Genomic DNA, 12,167 nt, shown 5'->3' on the forward strand with positions numbered 1-12,167 from the left:
TTAGCATAGCATGGTATAGTATAGCATAGCATGTTTTAGCATAGTATAGCATAGCATGGCAAAGGTAAGAATAGCGTGTTTTAACATAGCATGGTATAGTATAGCATAGCATGTTTTTACAGTTACAACTCGTGTAGACATCTGACAAAACCATGAATCAAATTTATATAAATTAAAGTTACGATTGGTTTCCTATAGTATAAAAGTAGTCGTAGAACATAGAATAGAATATATATTAAAAAAATAGCATAACATATAATGGTATAGTATAACATAGCATGTTTTAGCATAACATAGTATAGTAAAGCATAGCATAACATGGCAAAGGTTAGAATAGCATGTTTTAGCATAGCATAACATATAATGGTATAGTATAGCATAACATGGTATAGTATAACATAGCATGTTTTAGCATAACATAGTATAGTAAAGCATAGCATAACATGGTAAAGGTTAGAATAGCATGTTTTAGCATAGCATAACATATAATGGTATAGTATAACAGCATGTTTTAACATAGCATGGTATAGTATAGCATAACATGTTTTAGCATAGTATAGCATAGCATGGCAAAGGTTAGAATAGCATGTTTTAGCAGAGCATGTTTTAGTATAGCATAACATATAATGGTATAGTATAAGATAGCATGGTATAGCATAGCATAATAAAGCATAGCATAACACGGCAAAGGTTAGCCTAGCATGGTATAACAGTATAGTATAGCATAGCATGTTCTAGCATAACATAGTATAGTAAAGCTTAGCATAACATGGCAAAGGTTATCATAGCATACTTTAGCATAGCATAGCTGCTAATCAGTAAGGTCTGCCCTTTCCTCACTGGGTGGAAAACTTTCCAATTCTTTGGCTGAAGCTCGTTTGAACGCTGTTTTAGATGCTTAACACGTTGTGTAAAAGCACACATTGTGGCCCATTTAGCTAACGATATTTACATCCATTTCCCCCTGGAATATCCAAAAGCCCACCAAATCTATTTCGTGATCTATGTCATAAAAATGTTTGTTTTTCTACATTTATTTCTTCAGTATTGATTCTAATGACGTTCCGTACTGAATGGTGTCTCTTTATTCCAATCTTACCAAAATGCTGAGGCACAAATTGAGGTTTTAGCATATCTGATGACCTAACTGTAACCATGGTGACTGTAACAGCTTTGTTTCTGCGCTCTCCGGTTCACCCACAGAAGAATTTCCAGTTTTAAGTGATTTTGAAGAAGTTCTCTCTGGGTTCTGAGTATATTTGTGCATCGTTCTTTCTCTTCTCCACTGAACTTCCTCTCTTCTGTTTCAGGGAGTGTATCGAGTGTCGGCTTTTCAACTCGGGAATGCTTGCGGACAACCAGACCTGCCAGCGCCTGTGCAAGGATGAAATCATCACTGTGGAGAGCCTCCGTGAGTGAACACTAACAGCAGCTGGGCAGCAGGGAAGCGTCTCTCCATCTGTTTTGGTTTTTACGTTCCGCCCTGTAACTTTTCATTGTTGCGACGGAGCCAACAAGCTGTCAGTCGTCCTCTGATTTCAGCCATTAGAGGAAACCTCAGATTGAGATGGATTGATTTATTCCTCTGTTAACTTTAGGTTCAAGTGGAATCGGACAGAGAAGTGTTTTATGGACGAGCTGCTTCAGCTCTTTGGTTGATAAAGGGAGGGAACAACTTTCTATAAATAAAGCACAACATGGAGAGGAGTGGTTCCCACACAAAGCTGCAGATTCCATAACGGATCTGTTGGTGTCACACCACACCCTCATCAAACAGCCTTTCAAAGCTTGGTTAAAGCAATGCATGCTCTGATAACTTTACCTCAAACTCTGAGGGATTTAAACTGGTTTAATGTGGATGAACTGGTTTGGTCAGCAGGTCGCTAACGGGAAACTGAGTTCACAGAAACTATTAAAACTACGGCTGATTCCTCGAATAACTCAATTAAAACAATTTGATGCACAATACTGCTACTCCTGCTGCTTTTTAGCTTCACATTTAGAAGAAAATGTTCATAGAAATGTTAAATATTGAGGAAAAAAAGGTATTTTCTCTCTCATTAGGTGGCTTTTCTCTGTTTTGAATAAGACTTGATGTTGTTTAGAGGAAAAGGAAACAACCTTGTGAAAGATTAAATTGATGCGACTCAGCAGCTGTTTCTGGTCTGAGACGACAAACGATAAACTTCCCAGATATGATGTAATATCCCAGATATTAGAGTACTTCCTGAAAAAGAGCTCTCTCCATTTTCCTCCTGTGGATGTCCACCACAGTTGTTGTTGTTGCATTTCCCTCCTCAGGCTTAGTTTCCTAATAGAACTACTTCTTCTACTGAATTCCAACCACCAACAGCACAGCCTACAGCGCCCCCTCTGGTGACACCACACAGCTGAGTTTGGCCACTTCAGACCATCAATGGAAACCTGCCTGATTCATATTTATTTGTTGTGGCTTTTCAAAAGATGGTCTCAGATTTTTCTTGACCAGTAAATGGAAACCAGACTTGTATCTGATCTTGTTGTTCATTTTTTACTGAAGAATAATATCGAATGAAACCAGTAAATATTTTCCCATCTAAGAATTCTTTATTTGTGCTGATGATGTGGCTCAAACTGAAATATCTGTTATTAACGGGCATCGTGAGATCTGTTGAGGCTCCCCAGACTTTGTCTCCACCCCCACAGCAGGCCCCACCTCCGGCTACACCCCGTCATTCAGTTCAAAGAGTCCAGTCCATCCAGATAAATCCTGCTCTGTTGGTTGTGTCCACCTGCTGAACAAAGCCATGCCTCCCTCATGTGTGATTTCAGAAAGCAGGAGGCCCAGCTCCCTCGCAGAAGCCTATGAACATAGTCATTATTACACGGCAGTTTTTAAGCTCTGTGGCGCTCGGAGGAGACTGACGGCTCTCGGTTTTATCTGCAGAAACTATTCAGAAACATTCCACATCAGCCCAGTGTGGCCCTAGCCCAGATGTGACGTGTTTCATGGCATTCCTCACTCCTTCAGCCATCTGACCGGCTTTAATGGTCTCCACATGTTCATTCCAGATAGTTTGTGCATGAAATGGAAAAGGAGGGGCTGAGGGAGGGGCGGACCGGGGCAGGCTGACCTCATCCTCCCTCTCGGGCACCCAGAACGTCAGCGTCTCATCAGAAATGTGTTTTTGTGTCTGTGCAGTTGTGATTTCACCGCCAACACATTCAGGCTATGTGACAAATGTTTATAAGAGTCCTCTTTTCCTCTTTGTCCCTGAACACAACAGCAACAGAAAGTTGGAAATTTCCAGTAATTTAAATGGAATTTTGGAGAAGTTAAACACGTCCTCTTCATTTTCTCTCAAAGTTGTTTTCCTTTGTCTTCCAGGGACAGACGAGCCCGGCGCCGTGCTGTGTCTGTATAAGACGGAGAACGATTGTGTGATGAAGTTCACTTACTCCGAACACGCCAGCGGACTGTCCATCCTCACCGCTCTGAAAGAGCCCGGTCAGTCAAACAGACAAAGCTTTTTGTCTCTGTAGCGACACTTATTTGGATAATACAGCGTTTGGACCAAATACTGGAAACACAGTGTTGCATAGCAACGTTATCATGAGTTATTAAGCTGGTTGTTGGTTTAAGCACAGCAGCTCTCTGGTAACTAGGTCAGCAGCTACTCACTTAACAAAGTAATGTGGGAACAATAATGTTCATCTTTCAGAAAGGAACAGCAGTAACTCCTTAGAAGTTGGTGTACGTCATCTTCATCAGCTAAGCTGTTAGCGTTAGCTTCAGCTAACAAAGTAATGTGGGAACAATGTTCATCTTTCAGAAAGGAACAGCAGTAACTCCTTAGAAGTTGGTGTACGTCATCTTCATTAGCTAAGCTGTTAGCGTTAGCTGCTGCTAACAAAGTAATGTGGGAACAATAATGTTCATCTTTCAGAAAGGAACAGCAGTAACTCCTCAGAAGTTGGTGTACGTCATCTTCATTAGCTAAGCTGTTAGCGTTAGCTGCTGCTAAAGGAGGAAATAAATCAGTAAATAAACCATGAGGAGTTATTTCTCAGATGCTTCCATTTCCCTGCTCTGAAGTTCAGGCTCTGAGAGTTGGAACTGATCCTCTTTGTGGCTCAGTTCCTTCAGTCCAGCGTTGAACTGGACCAAGTTGTTAAAACAGTGGGATGAAAAGTGTTTGCTGCACATTCACGGTCTTTAGCTAACTCTGCTGGAACATTAGCCTCAGATATAGTTTATCCACTGGGCTCTTATATCCTCTGAGGCTGCTGCTGGATGGAAGATGCATGCTCCTCAGTGCAGCTGACAGCAGAACATTTCCACCAGAAGCTGGCTTCATCCGTCCAGCAGGATGGATGTGAGTGGGCGGGGCTTAGCAGAGGAGGCGGAGTCAACTTAAGGAGTGACTCATTTAGAAAGGAAAATCAGAACGACTCGTTAAATCATCGTTAGTATTTAATTATTTATTGATTCAGTGTTTATTCACCAGGTCATTTCTGTTTGTTTATAAAAGTTTAACAGTCACTGGTTTTCACATTTAAAGCGGATTCAACCCATTAACTTTGGACTCCTGGCAGCTTCTCTTCATGTGAAATTTGATTGTCCTTCTCCGCCCTCAGAGTGCGGCTCTGGTCCGGACGCCCTCATGGTGCTGCTCGCAGTGGTCGGCAGCATCCTGCTGGTGGGAGTGGTTCTGCTCGCCACCTGGAAGCTGGTTATCACCATGCATGACCGGCGAGAGTTCTCTCGCTTCCAGAGCGCACGTTCACGTGCCCGATATGAAATGGTAAGAAAGAGTCTCATTCATCTGAAACTTGATTAGAAAACAAATATTAGAGATCCTGTTTCAATTTAAAGCTTCAGTAACCATATAAATGTTCAGAGGGAAGGAAACATGTAGGGGAAATGTATTGACTTGCTCCTTCTCAGTGTCCAGGATTCCACCATCTGTTGTTAACCAGCTCTGTGATCCTCCTCCTTTACTGTTAGCGCTCTGTCTGCAGTCTCTGTCTGCCCGGATAGTCTTAAAGCTGAGCAGAGAGCTGTTAGAGTTGTTCCTGCAGCCAGGTCCAGGATTCCACCATCTGTTGTTAACCAGCTCTGTGATCCTCCTCCTTTACTGTTAGCGCTCTGTCTGCAGTCTCTGTCTGCCCGGATAGTCTTAAAGCTGAGCAGAGAGCTGTTAGAGTTCTTCCTGCAGCCAGGTCCAGGATTCCACCATCTGTTGTTAACCAGCTCTGGGATCCTCCTCCTTTACTGTTAGCGCTCTGTCTGCAGTCTCTGTCTGCCCGGATAGTCTTAAAGCTGAGCAGAGAGCTGTTAGAGTTGTTCCTGCAGCCAGGTCCAGGATTCCACCATCTGTTGTTAACCAGCTCTGTGATCCTCCTCCTTTACTGTTAGCGCTCTGTCTGCAGTCTCTGTCTGCCCGGATAGTCTTAAAGCTGAGCAGAGAGCTGTTAGAGTTCTTCCTGCAGCCAGGTCCAGGATTCCACCATCTGTTGTTAACCAGCTCTGGGATCCTCCTCCTTTACTGTTAGCGCTCTGTCTGCAGTCTCTGTCTGCCCGGATAGTCTTAAAGCTGAGCAGAGAGCTGTTAGAGTTGTTCCTGCAGCCAGGTCCAGGATTCCACCATCTGTTGTTAACCAGCTCTGTGATCCTCCTCCTTTACTGTTAGCGCTCTGTCTGCAGTCTCTGTCTGCCCGGATAGTCTTAAAGCTGAGCAGAGAGCTGTTAGAGTTGTTCCTGCAGCCAGGTCCAGGATTCCACCATCTGTTGCTAACCAGCTCTGTGATCCTCCTCCTTTACTGTTAGCGCTCTGTCTGCAGTCTCTGTCTGCCCGGATAGTCTTAAAGCTGAGCAGAGAGCTGTTAGAGCTGTTCCTGCAGCCAGGTCTCTGCCTGATATTCCTGCTGCGTCCTCATCAGGGCTCCAAGCTCGTCCATTTTATCCACCAGAGATCTCACATTTCCCCTGATGATCAGAGGAAGAAATTATTTAAACTTCCTCCTTTTTCTCTGTTTTGTCCCTACTCTGCATCCTAGACGTCTCCTCTTTCAACTCGTCTTGATTCGGGTCTTATTCCAGGCATTACTTGGTGTTTGTTTGTAACGCTCAGTTAGCTGCTGAACTCGGTCAACAGCTTTCCTGTTGCCACGGTTACATGTATACATCAGCCAAATATTACTGACCATACAGAAGTGTGATCATCCTCACCTGTTCGCTGGCGTTTCGTTCCACTTTGTGACTGTCTGTCGTTGTCTGTGACCCCCCCCTCAGGCCTCCAACCCCCTGTACAAGCAGCCCGTCTCCACACATTTCGTAGAAACGGACTTCAGCATGTTTGGGAAGTCCTACAACGGCGGGGTCCACTGATCCCTCAGCACGGGGCACGGCAGGACCGGTCCGACAAACAGACCCCAGGAGGAAGGAGGCGAGGCGGGCGTTGGACTGAACACACTCCTCCCTCTGCTCTCTGCGCTGATGTCGGACGTGAGATGAGTCCGAGGGGGGGGGTTCTGTGATCGTTACAGAGCAGATCCGGGCTGCCGATCAGCAGCCAAACCTCCTCGACTTGATACGAGACAAACACGAAATAAACTCACAACCACGTAAAGCACCATGTACAGAGCAGCAAGCTTATATTTGTATATTTTTATAAACATTAAAGATGCTTTTGTAGTATGAACTCTTTGCCCAGCGGGACTCTGAACAGCAACAAATAATTCAGATTATTAAAAGCACATACTTCTGAGGGAAGCTGTAGTGATGATTTGGTACTACTAATATTTACTAAGCAATAGACTTCTTATTTTCATTTTGCACAGAGAATATTAAGAGTCAGATTCTGTAAAGATTTAGATTTCTTTGATGTTATGTATGAGTGTGTGTGCATGTGTGTGTGTTAAAGGCTCCAGTTGCACTCCCTTCTCTTTAATCCAAGTGGCAGGGCACCAACAGACCCCTCCGGCACCAACAAACCCCTCCAATACCAACGGACCCCTCCAATACCAACAGACCCCTCCGGCACCAACAAACCCCTCCAATACCAACGGACCCCTCCAATACCAACAAACCCCTCCTGCACCAACAGACCCCTCCAATAGCAACAGACCCCTCCGGCACCAACAAACCCCTCCGGCACCAACAGACCCCTCCGGCACCAACAAACCCCTCCAATACCAACGGACCCCTCCAATACCAACAAACCCCTCCTGCACCAACAGACCCCTCCAATAGCAACAGACCCCTCCGGCACCAACAAACCCCTCCGGCACCAACAGACCCCTCCGGCACCAACAAACCCCTCCAATACCAACAAACCCCTCCGGCACCAACAAACCCCTCCAATACCAACAGACCCCTCCAGAACCAACAAACCCCTCAGGCACCAACAGACCCCTCCAGCACCAACAGACCCCTCCAGCACCAACAGACCCCTCCAGCACCAACAGACCCCTCCAGCACCAACAAACCCCTCCGGCACCAACAAACCCCTCCAATACCAACAGACCCCTCCAGCACCAACAGACCCCTCCCATACCAACAAACCCCTCCGGCACCAACAGACCCCTCCGGCACCAACAGACCCCTCCGGCACCAACAAACCCCTCCGGCACCAACAAACCCCTCCAATACCAACAGACCCCTCCAATACCAACAGACCCCTCCAATACCAACAAACCCCTCCAATACCAACAAACCCCTCCGGCACCAACAAACCCCTCCAATACCAACAGACCCCTCCGGCACCAACAAACCCCTCCAGCACCAACAGACCCCTCCGGCACCAACAAACCCCTCCAGCACCAACAGACCCCTCCGGCACCGGAACTTCAGAGGATGAACCTGATGGTTATTCTTATTTTTCAGACCAGAGCAACGAAACTGAAAATCTGTCCTCTGACTTGGTCCCAAACCAATTATTTAATTCTCAAGGCCTCAAATACAATCATTTAAATCCATAAGAGGATAAAAACTTAATAAAATAGGTTGAAAATAACTTCAAACAGCAACTTGAACAATGTTAAAACTACAGTGGTGAAAAAATACAACTACATGTGCCTCACAGTAACGATTCAAACTGCTTTAAATATCAAAGTTTTGTACATTTAGAATAAAAAAAACTCTATTGAAGCAGCTCTGACTGCTCAGATCAAATTAATTTCCAATCTTTCTGCAGAGCCTCTTTTAAATTGGAAGAAGCTGTGAAAATGGCCAGTTTGTTAAAGGGGGGACCATTAAATCTGATTTAAACACCAGTTTAAAGAGCACTGATTAACCTCTAAAAAAAGAATCTCTGTTCATTAAGATTAAAGTTTAAAGAATATTTCCTATGAAAGTAATCTTTTCACGCTGTAAAATGGTTGCTGCAGCTCGTATTTTTGGGTCTATGAATAAAGAAGTAAGCCTTTCTGATCCTGTCGGAGACCAAAACCCAGAACTCTGAGGGTCCAGAACACAGTTTCAGCTGTAGAATCATCTTCCAGCGGTTTCTTCTCTTTGACTCTGCTCCTCATAAAACCGCAGAGCTGAGCTCTGATATACATCTATATCTGTTGGCTTAATGGTCTTTATCAGTAATTTTCAAATAGGAAAAACGACTCCAGTGTTTATTCCCACTTTCATCCATCCTGACTGATCTTCTCTGAAGTTTCTGTGCCTTTTAAGGCGGTTTAGCACAGAGATACGAATAAAAACAGATTTCTGTTGTTGTTGCAGCCACTTTTAAGGCATTAAACACTTGGTTTTCACCTGTGATGGTGCATTAAAACCTCATTAATGGAGGAAACTCGTGCTCACGTTGAACTTGAGAGAAAAGTGTTTGGTTTTAAGGTGGATTTTAAGCTGTTTTCCTTCCCCTGATTTACAGTTTGTAGGTTGAACAAAAAATAATCTGTATTTAGAAAACTGGGACACGAACAGACAGATTAATGAAAATTCTAATTAGCTGCAGCTGTCTGTTGAATGATTTCACATCATTGTTGTACTTTGAACAGTTTCTGGACAGTAGGAGTTCTTCAGCACCGAGCGATCAGCTGTTTCAGCCTCTGGATGCTCAGAAAAACGTCTTTATTTTCCTGTTTAAGCGGATTTACCGACGGCCTCCGACAGCTCAGTCGTACGTTAAGGTGACGATTTGTTGCTTCGGTGCAGAACAGATGTCAGCCTGGGTTTACCCTCACAGCTGTGGGAGTGGATGCAGGCTGTGTCCAGGGTCATAAATCCTCCGTCATGTTCCCACAGGAAGAGGCGGAGCCTGAGCTGTCGCAGTGAATCTGACCGCCAGCGGCCGGTCTGGGCGGCTGCACTGTGGCCTTCATGGTTTCACAGTGAGGCAGGGACTTGGAGAGTGTGTGTGTAAATATTATATTGTGTGTACATACGGTGCCAAATGAAATGATCGTTTTTCTCCACGTTGATGTAACACTGCTCAAACAATAAACCTGCTTCAGTCAAAAGCTTTTGTCTCGTTTCGTTTGCCTCATGCTTGGATATTAGGAGTGAATCTGAGGTCTAATGTTCAGCTTTGCAAAAGTCCTGCTTTTCCCCCTCATACCACAAACAGCTGGGGAGTGACGTCATTTTAATCTGACGCTCAGTTCACAAGGTTGTTTCCCCCTAAAGTGCATCAGTTCCTCTTTAAAACAGGCAAAAAACACCTCAACTGCTATCAAATGGCGTCCTGTGGGCCGACTTACTGAGATGATTAAGCTAATTTACCATCATCCACACAGCAGAGACCGTTGGACGCTGAAATCGATTGTTTTTGAGCTTCCAGATGAGACGTTACAGTTGGTAAATATGTGGATATGTGGGTTATGGTAAATAAGGGGAGCTGTGTTCACCCTTTTAGGCCCGAGTGCAGCATCCTTAGTAAAGTCAGCTCAGGCATCCGGGCCTCGTGTTCCCATCAATGCTGATCAGAGCCGGAGCCGAGAGACTAAATCCAAATCTGATACTTTGTCACTGCATTCAAACTCAAGCTGTTGGCTGGTTTTTTTGCCAGTGTAAAGATGGTTTATATGTTTGGTTGCATTCACTCCAGCAGTTCTTCTTAACATCCTCTGTTTCAGGTACTGAGGCCCCTCCTGGATCTCTCGGGGCTTTGGAAGCACTTTTAGGCCTTCACCTCGATATTTTCCTCACCTAAAATGAAACGTCAGCACAGTTTCTTGCACTTTATGGCCAGTTTTTGTCCTGACATGCACAAACTGGCCTGCCTCACATACCTTATTCTCGCAGGTATGTGTTTGTCTTCACCTGATGCAGTTCATCAAAACCCAACAGTCCTGAAGGTCTGCAGCATTGCAAGCTTTACCCATTAAATCTGGGACTCTACAAGCTTTACTCCTCAATATACCTCCTCATACAGCTGAAAACTACGAGTATAAAGCCTGAACACACCAAATGCATCAACTAAGACCTTTCTTACATCTTTGTACACTGAAGAATTACTTCTTACTGACTTCTCTGAAGGAAACAAAGTGTTTGTTCTGTTATTTCTGCTTGAGGTGAGCTGATAAGTCTGCACAACCTTCCCCATTCCTGCAGGGTTTCAGCCGGCCTCCTCCTCCTCCTCCTGTATGAAAAAGTCATCCATCAGGACAGTGATGAGCTCAGGTAAGATCTCGCTATCGAAGGATGGAGGACCGGTTTAAAAAGTGTCCACAGAGTGAAATAAACCTTGAATCGTTTGAAGCTGACGATCGAGACTAATTACTGCAGCGCAGAGCAGAGTCTGACCTCATTAAATGAATCGATGTGTTTAATTATCTAACACAGCTCGGGGCGGCAATTAATGCTGAAGCTCCAAACGAAGCATCCAGTCACGCCAAGGCCCAAAGAGAGACAGAAATCCAGTGATTTAAGTTAAGAGAGGACGCCATGAACATCTACATCAAGCTAAAAGAGATGAGCCACCCGAGTCCTCCTTTCTTCACAGAATATAACACATTTCAGTGCAAAGTGCCACAGAAACCACTGAAATTAAAAGATTACAGTGCTTCAGATTATTTAGGTAATCGAGTATTCTATTGATCATTCGATTCTCAGCTAACAAGCCAAATGATTTCCATTAAAATGCTAAAGTGAAAAGTTCTCGTTTGTTTGATGTTGTGCTATCGTGCTAAGCTAACTGGCTAATGTGCAGTATTTTCCCTTTTCTTTGAAACGCTCCAAAACTTTTCTTTTTGTCTTTTGCTCCTTGTTGTTTTCTCTGGTTTCCTCCATCAAATCAAGCTGCTACAAACGTGCACATGTGTGCACGTGGTCTGCTGCATGCTCAGTCAACCTCTCAGTATAATAAGCTCATGTTTGTTTCCCTCGTTGCTGCAAAAAAGGAGCAAACGAGTGAGCAACAGCAGCAATAATCTGAGCAGCGGTCATCTGAAAGTATCTAAGATTTCACCACATAAATGAACTTATTAACAAAGTTTGAAGTCCTGGTTCTGGTTCTGATGGAGGCCTCTTCCTGCTATAAATGAGTTCTCCTCCCTGCTGTAGCTTCTTCAGAACGAGTCAAAGTGATGTGGTTCCCTTTGCTGAGCAGGTTTTTACAAACTGCTATAATATGAATACAATTATGAAGAATTGGATTATAATGAATTGGATGAACGGTCTTTATTCAACACGACTTATCAAACTTAACTGGTTTACTTTCTCCACAAAGTGCTGTGAGATGACTTCTGCTGTGATTTGTTCCATCGTCCACTTTCCCCACAGGACAAACCACTTCAGAGAGAGTGAGTCCTTCCTGTGAGTCATCTTCCTCTTCTCTGAGAAAAACTGTCTCATTCCTGAATATCTGAATATTTCAGTTCCTTCTTTAGGCTGAAGAACTTCCCTTCGACTCTCCTTCCAGCTTCTTTCCGCTCACCCTGCTGATTCGTTACCGTTTCTGTCCTCAGCTTCTGCTGCACCTGGTGGTCTCTGTCGGACGCTGTCGGTCTCTGTCGGTCTCTGTCGGTCGCTGTCGGTCTCTGTCGGTCGCTGTCGGTCGCTGTCGGTCGCTGTCGGTCGCTGTCGGTCTCTGTCGGTCGCTGTCGGTCGCTGTCGGTCTCTGTCGGTCTCTGTCGGTCTCTGTCGGTCGCTGTCGGTCTCTGTCGGTCTCTGTCGGTCTCTGTCGGTCTCTGTCGGTCTCTGTCGGTCGCTGTCGTTCGCTGTCGTTCGC

At 44.7% G+C, this 12,167-nt stretch overlaps 1 protein-coding gene across 1 annotated transcript in view; it reads left to right on the forward strand.

Moving 5' to 3' along the window:
- Positions 1-7,824, forward strand: part of itgb5 (integrin, beta 5) — a 53,949-nt gene extending 46,125 nt beyond the window's left edge. Inside the window, exons 13-16 of the mRNA XM_072397536.1 lie at positions 1,311-1,411; positions 3,368-3,487; positions 4,618-4,784; positions 6,275-7,824. Of these exons, the coding sequence (XP_072253637.1) occupies positions 1,311-1,411; positions 3,368-3,487; positions 4,618-4,784; positions 6,275-6,370 (484 nt within the window). The 3' untranslated portion in view covers positions 6,371-7,824. The remainder of the gene's footprint in view (positions 1-1,310; positions 1,412-3,367; positions 3,488-4,617; positions 4,785-6,274) is intronic.
- Positions 7,825-12,167: the final 4,343 nt, after the last annotated feature.

Source organism: Leuresthes tenuis, unplaced genomic scaffold, assembly GCF_036924035.1.
Source record: "Leuresthes tenuis unplaced genomic scaffold, fLeuTen1.0.hap1 SCAF_12, whole genome shotgun sequence".
In the NCBI taxonomy this organism is placed as follows: domain Eukaryota; kingdom Metazoa; phylum Chordata; class Actinopteri; order Atheriniformes; family Atherinopsidae; genus Leuresthes; species Leuresthes tenuis.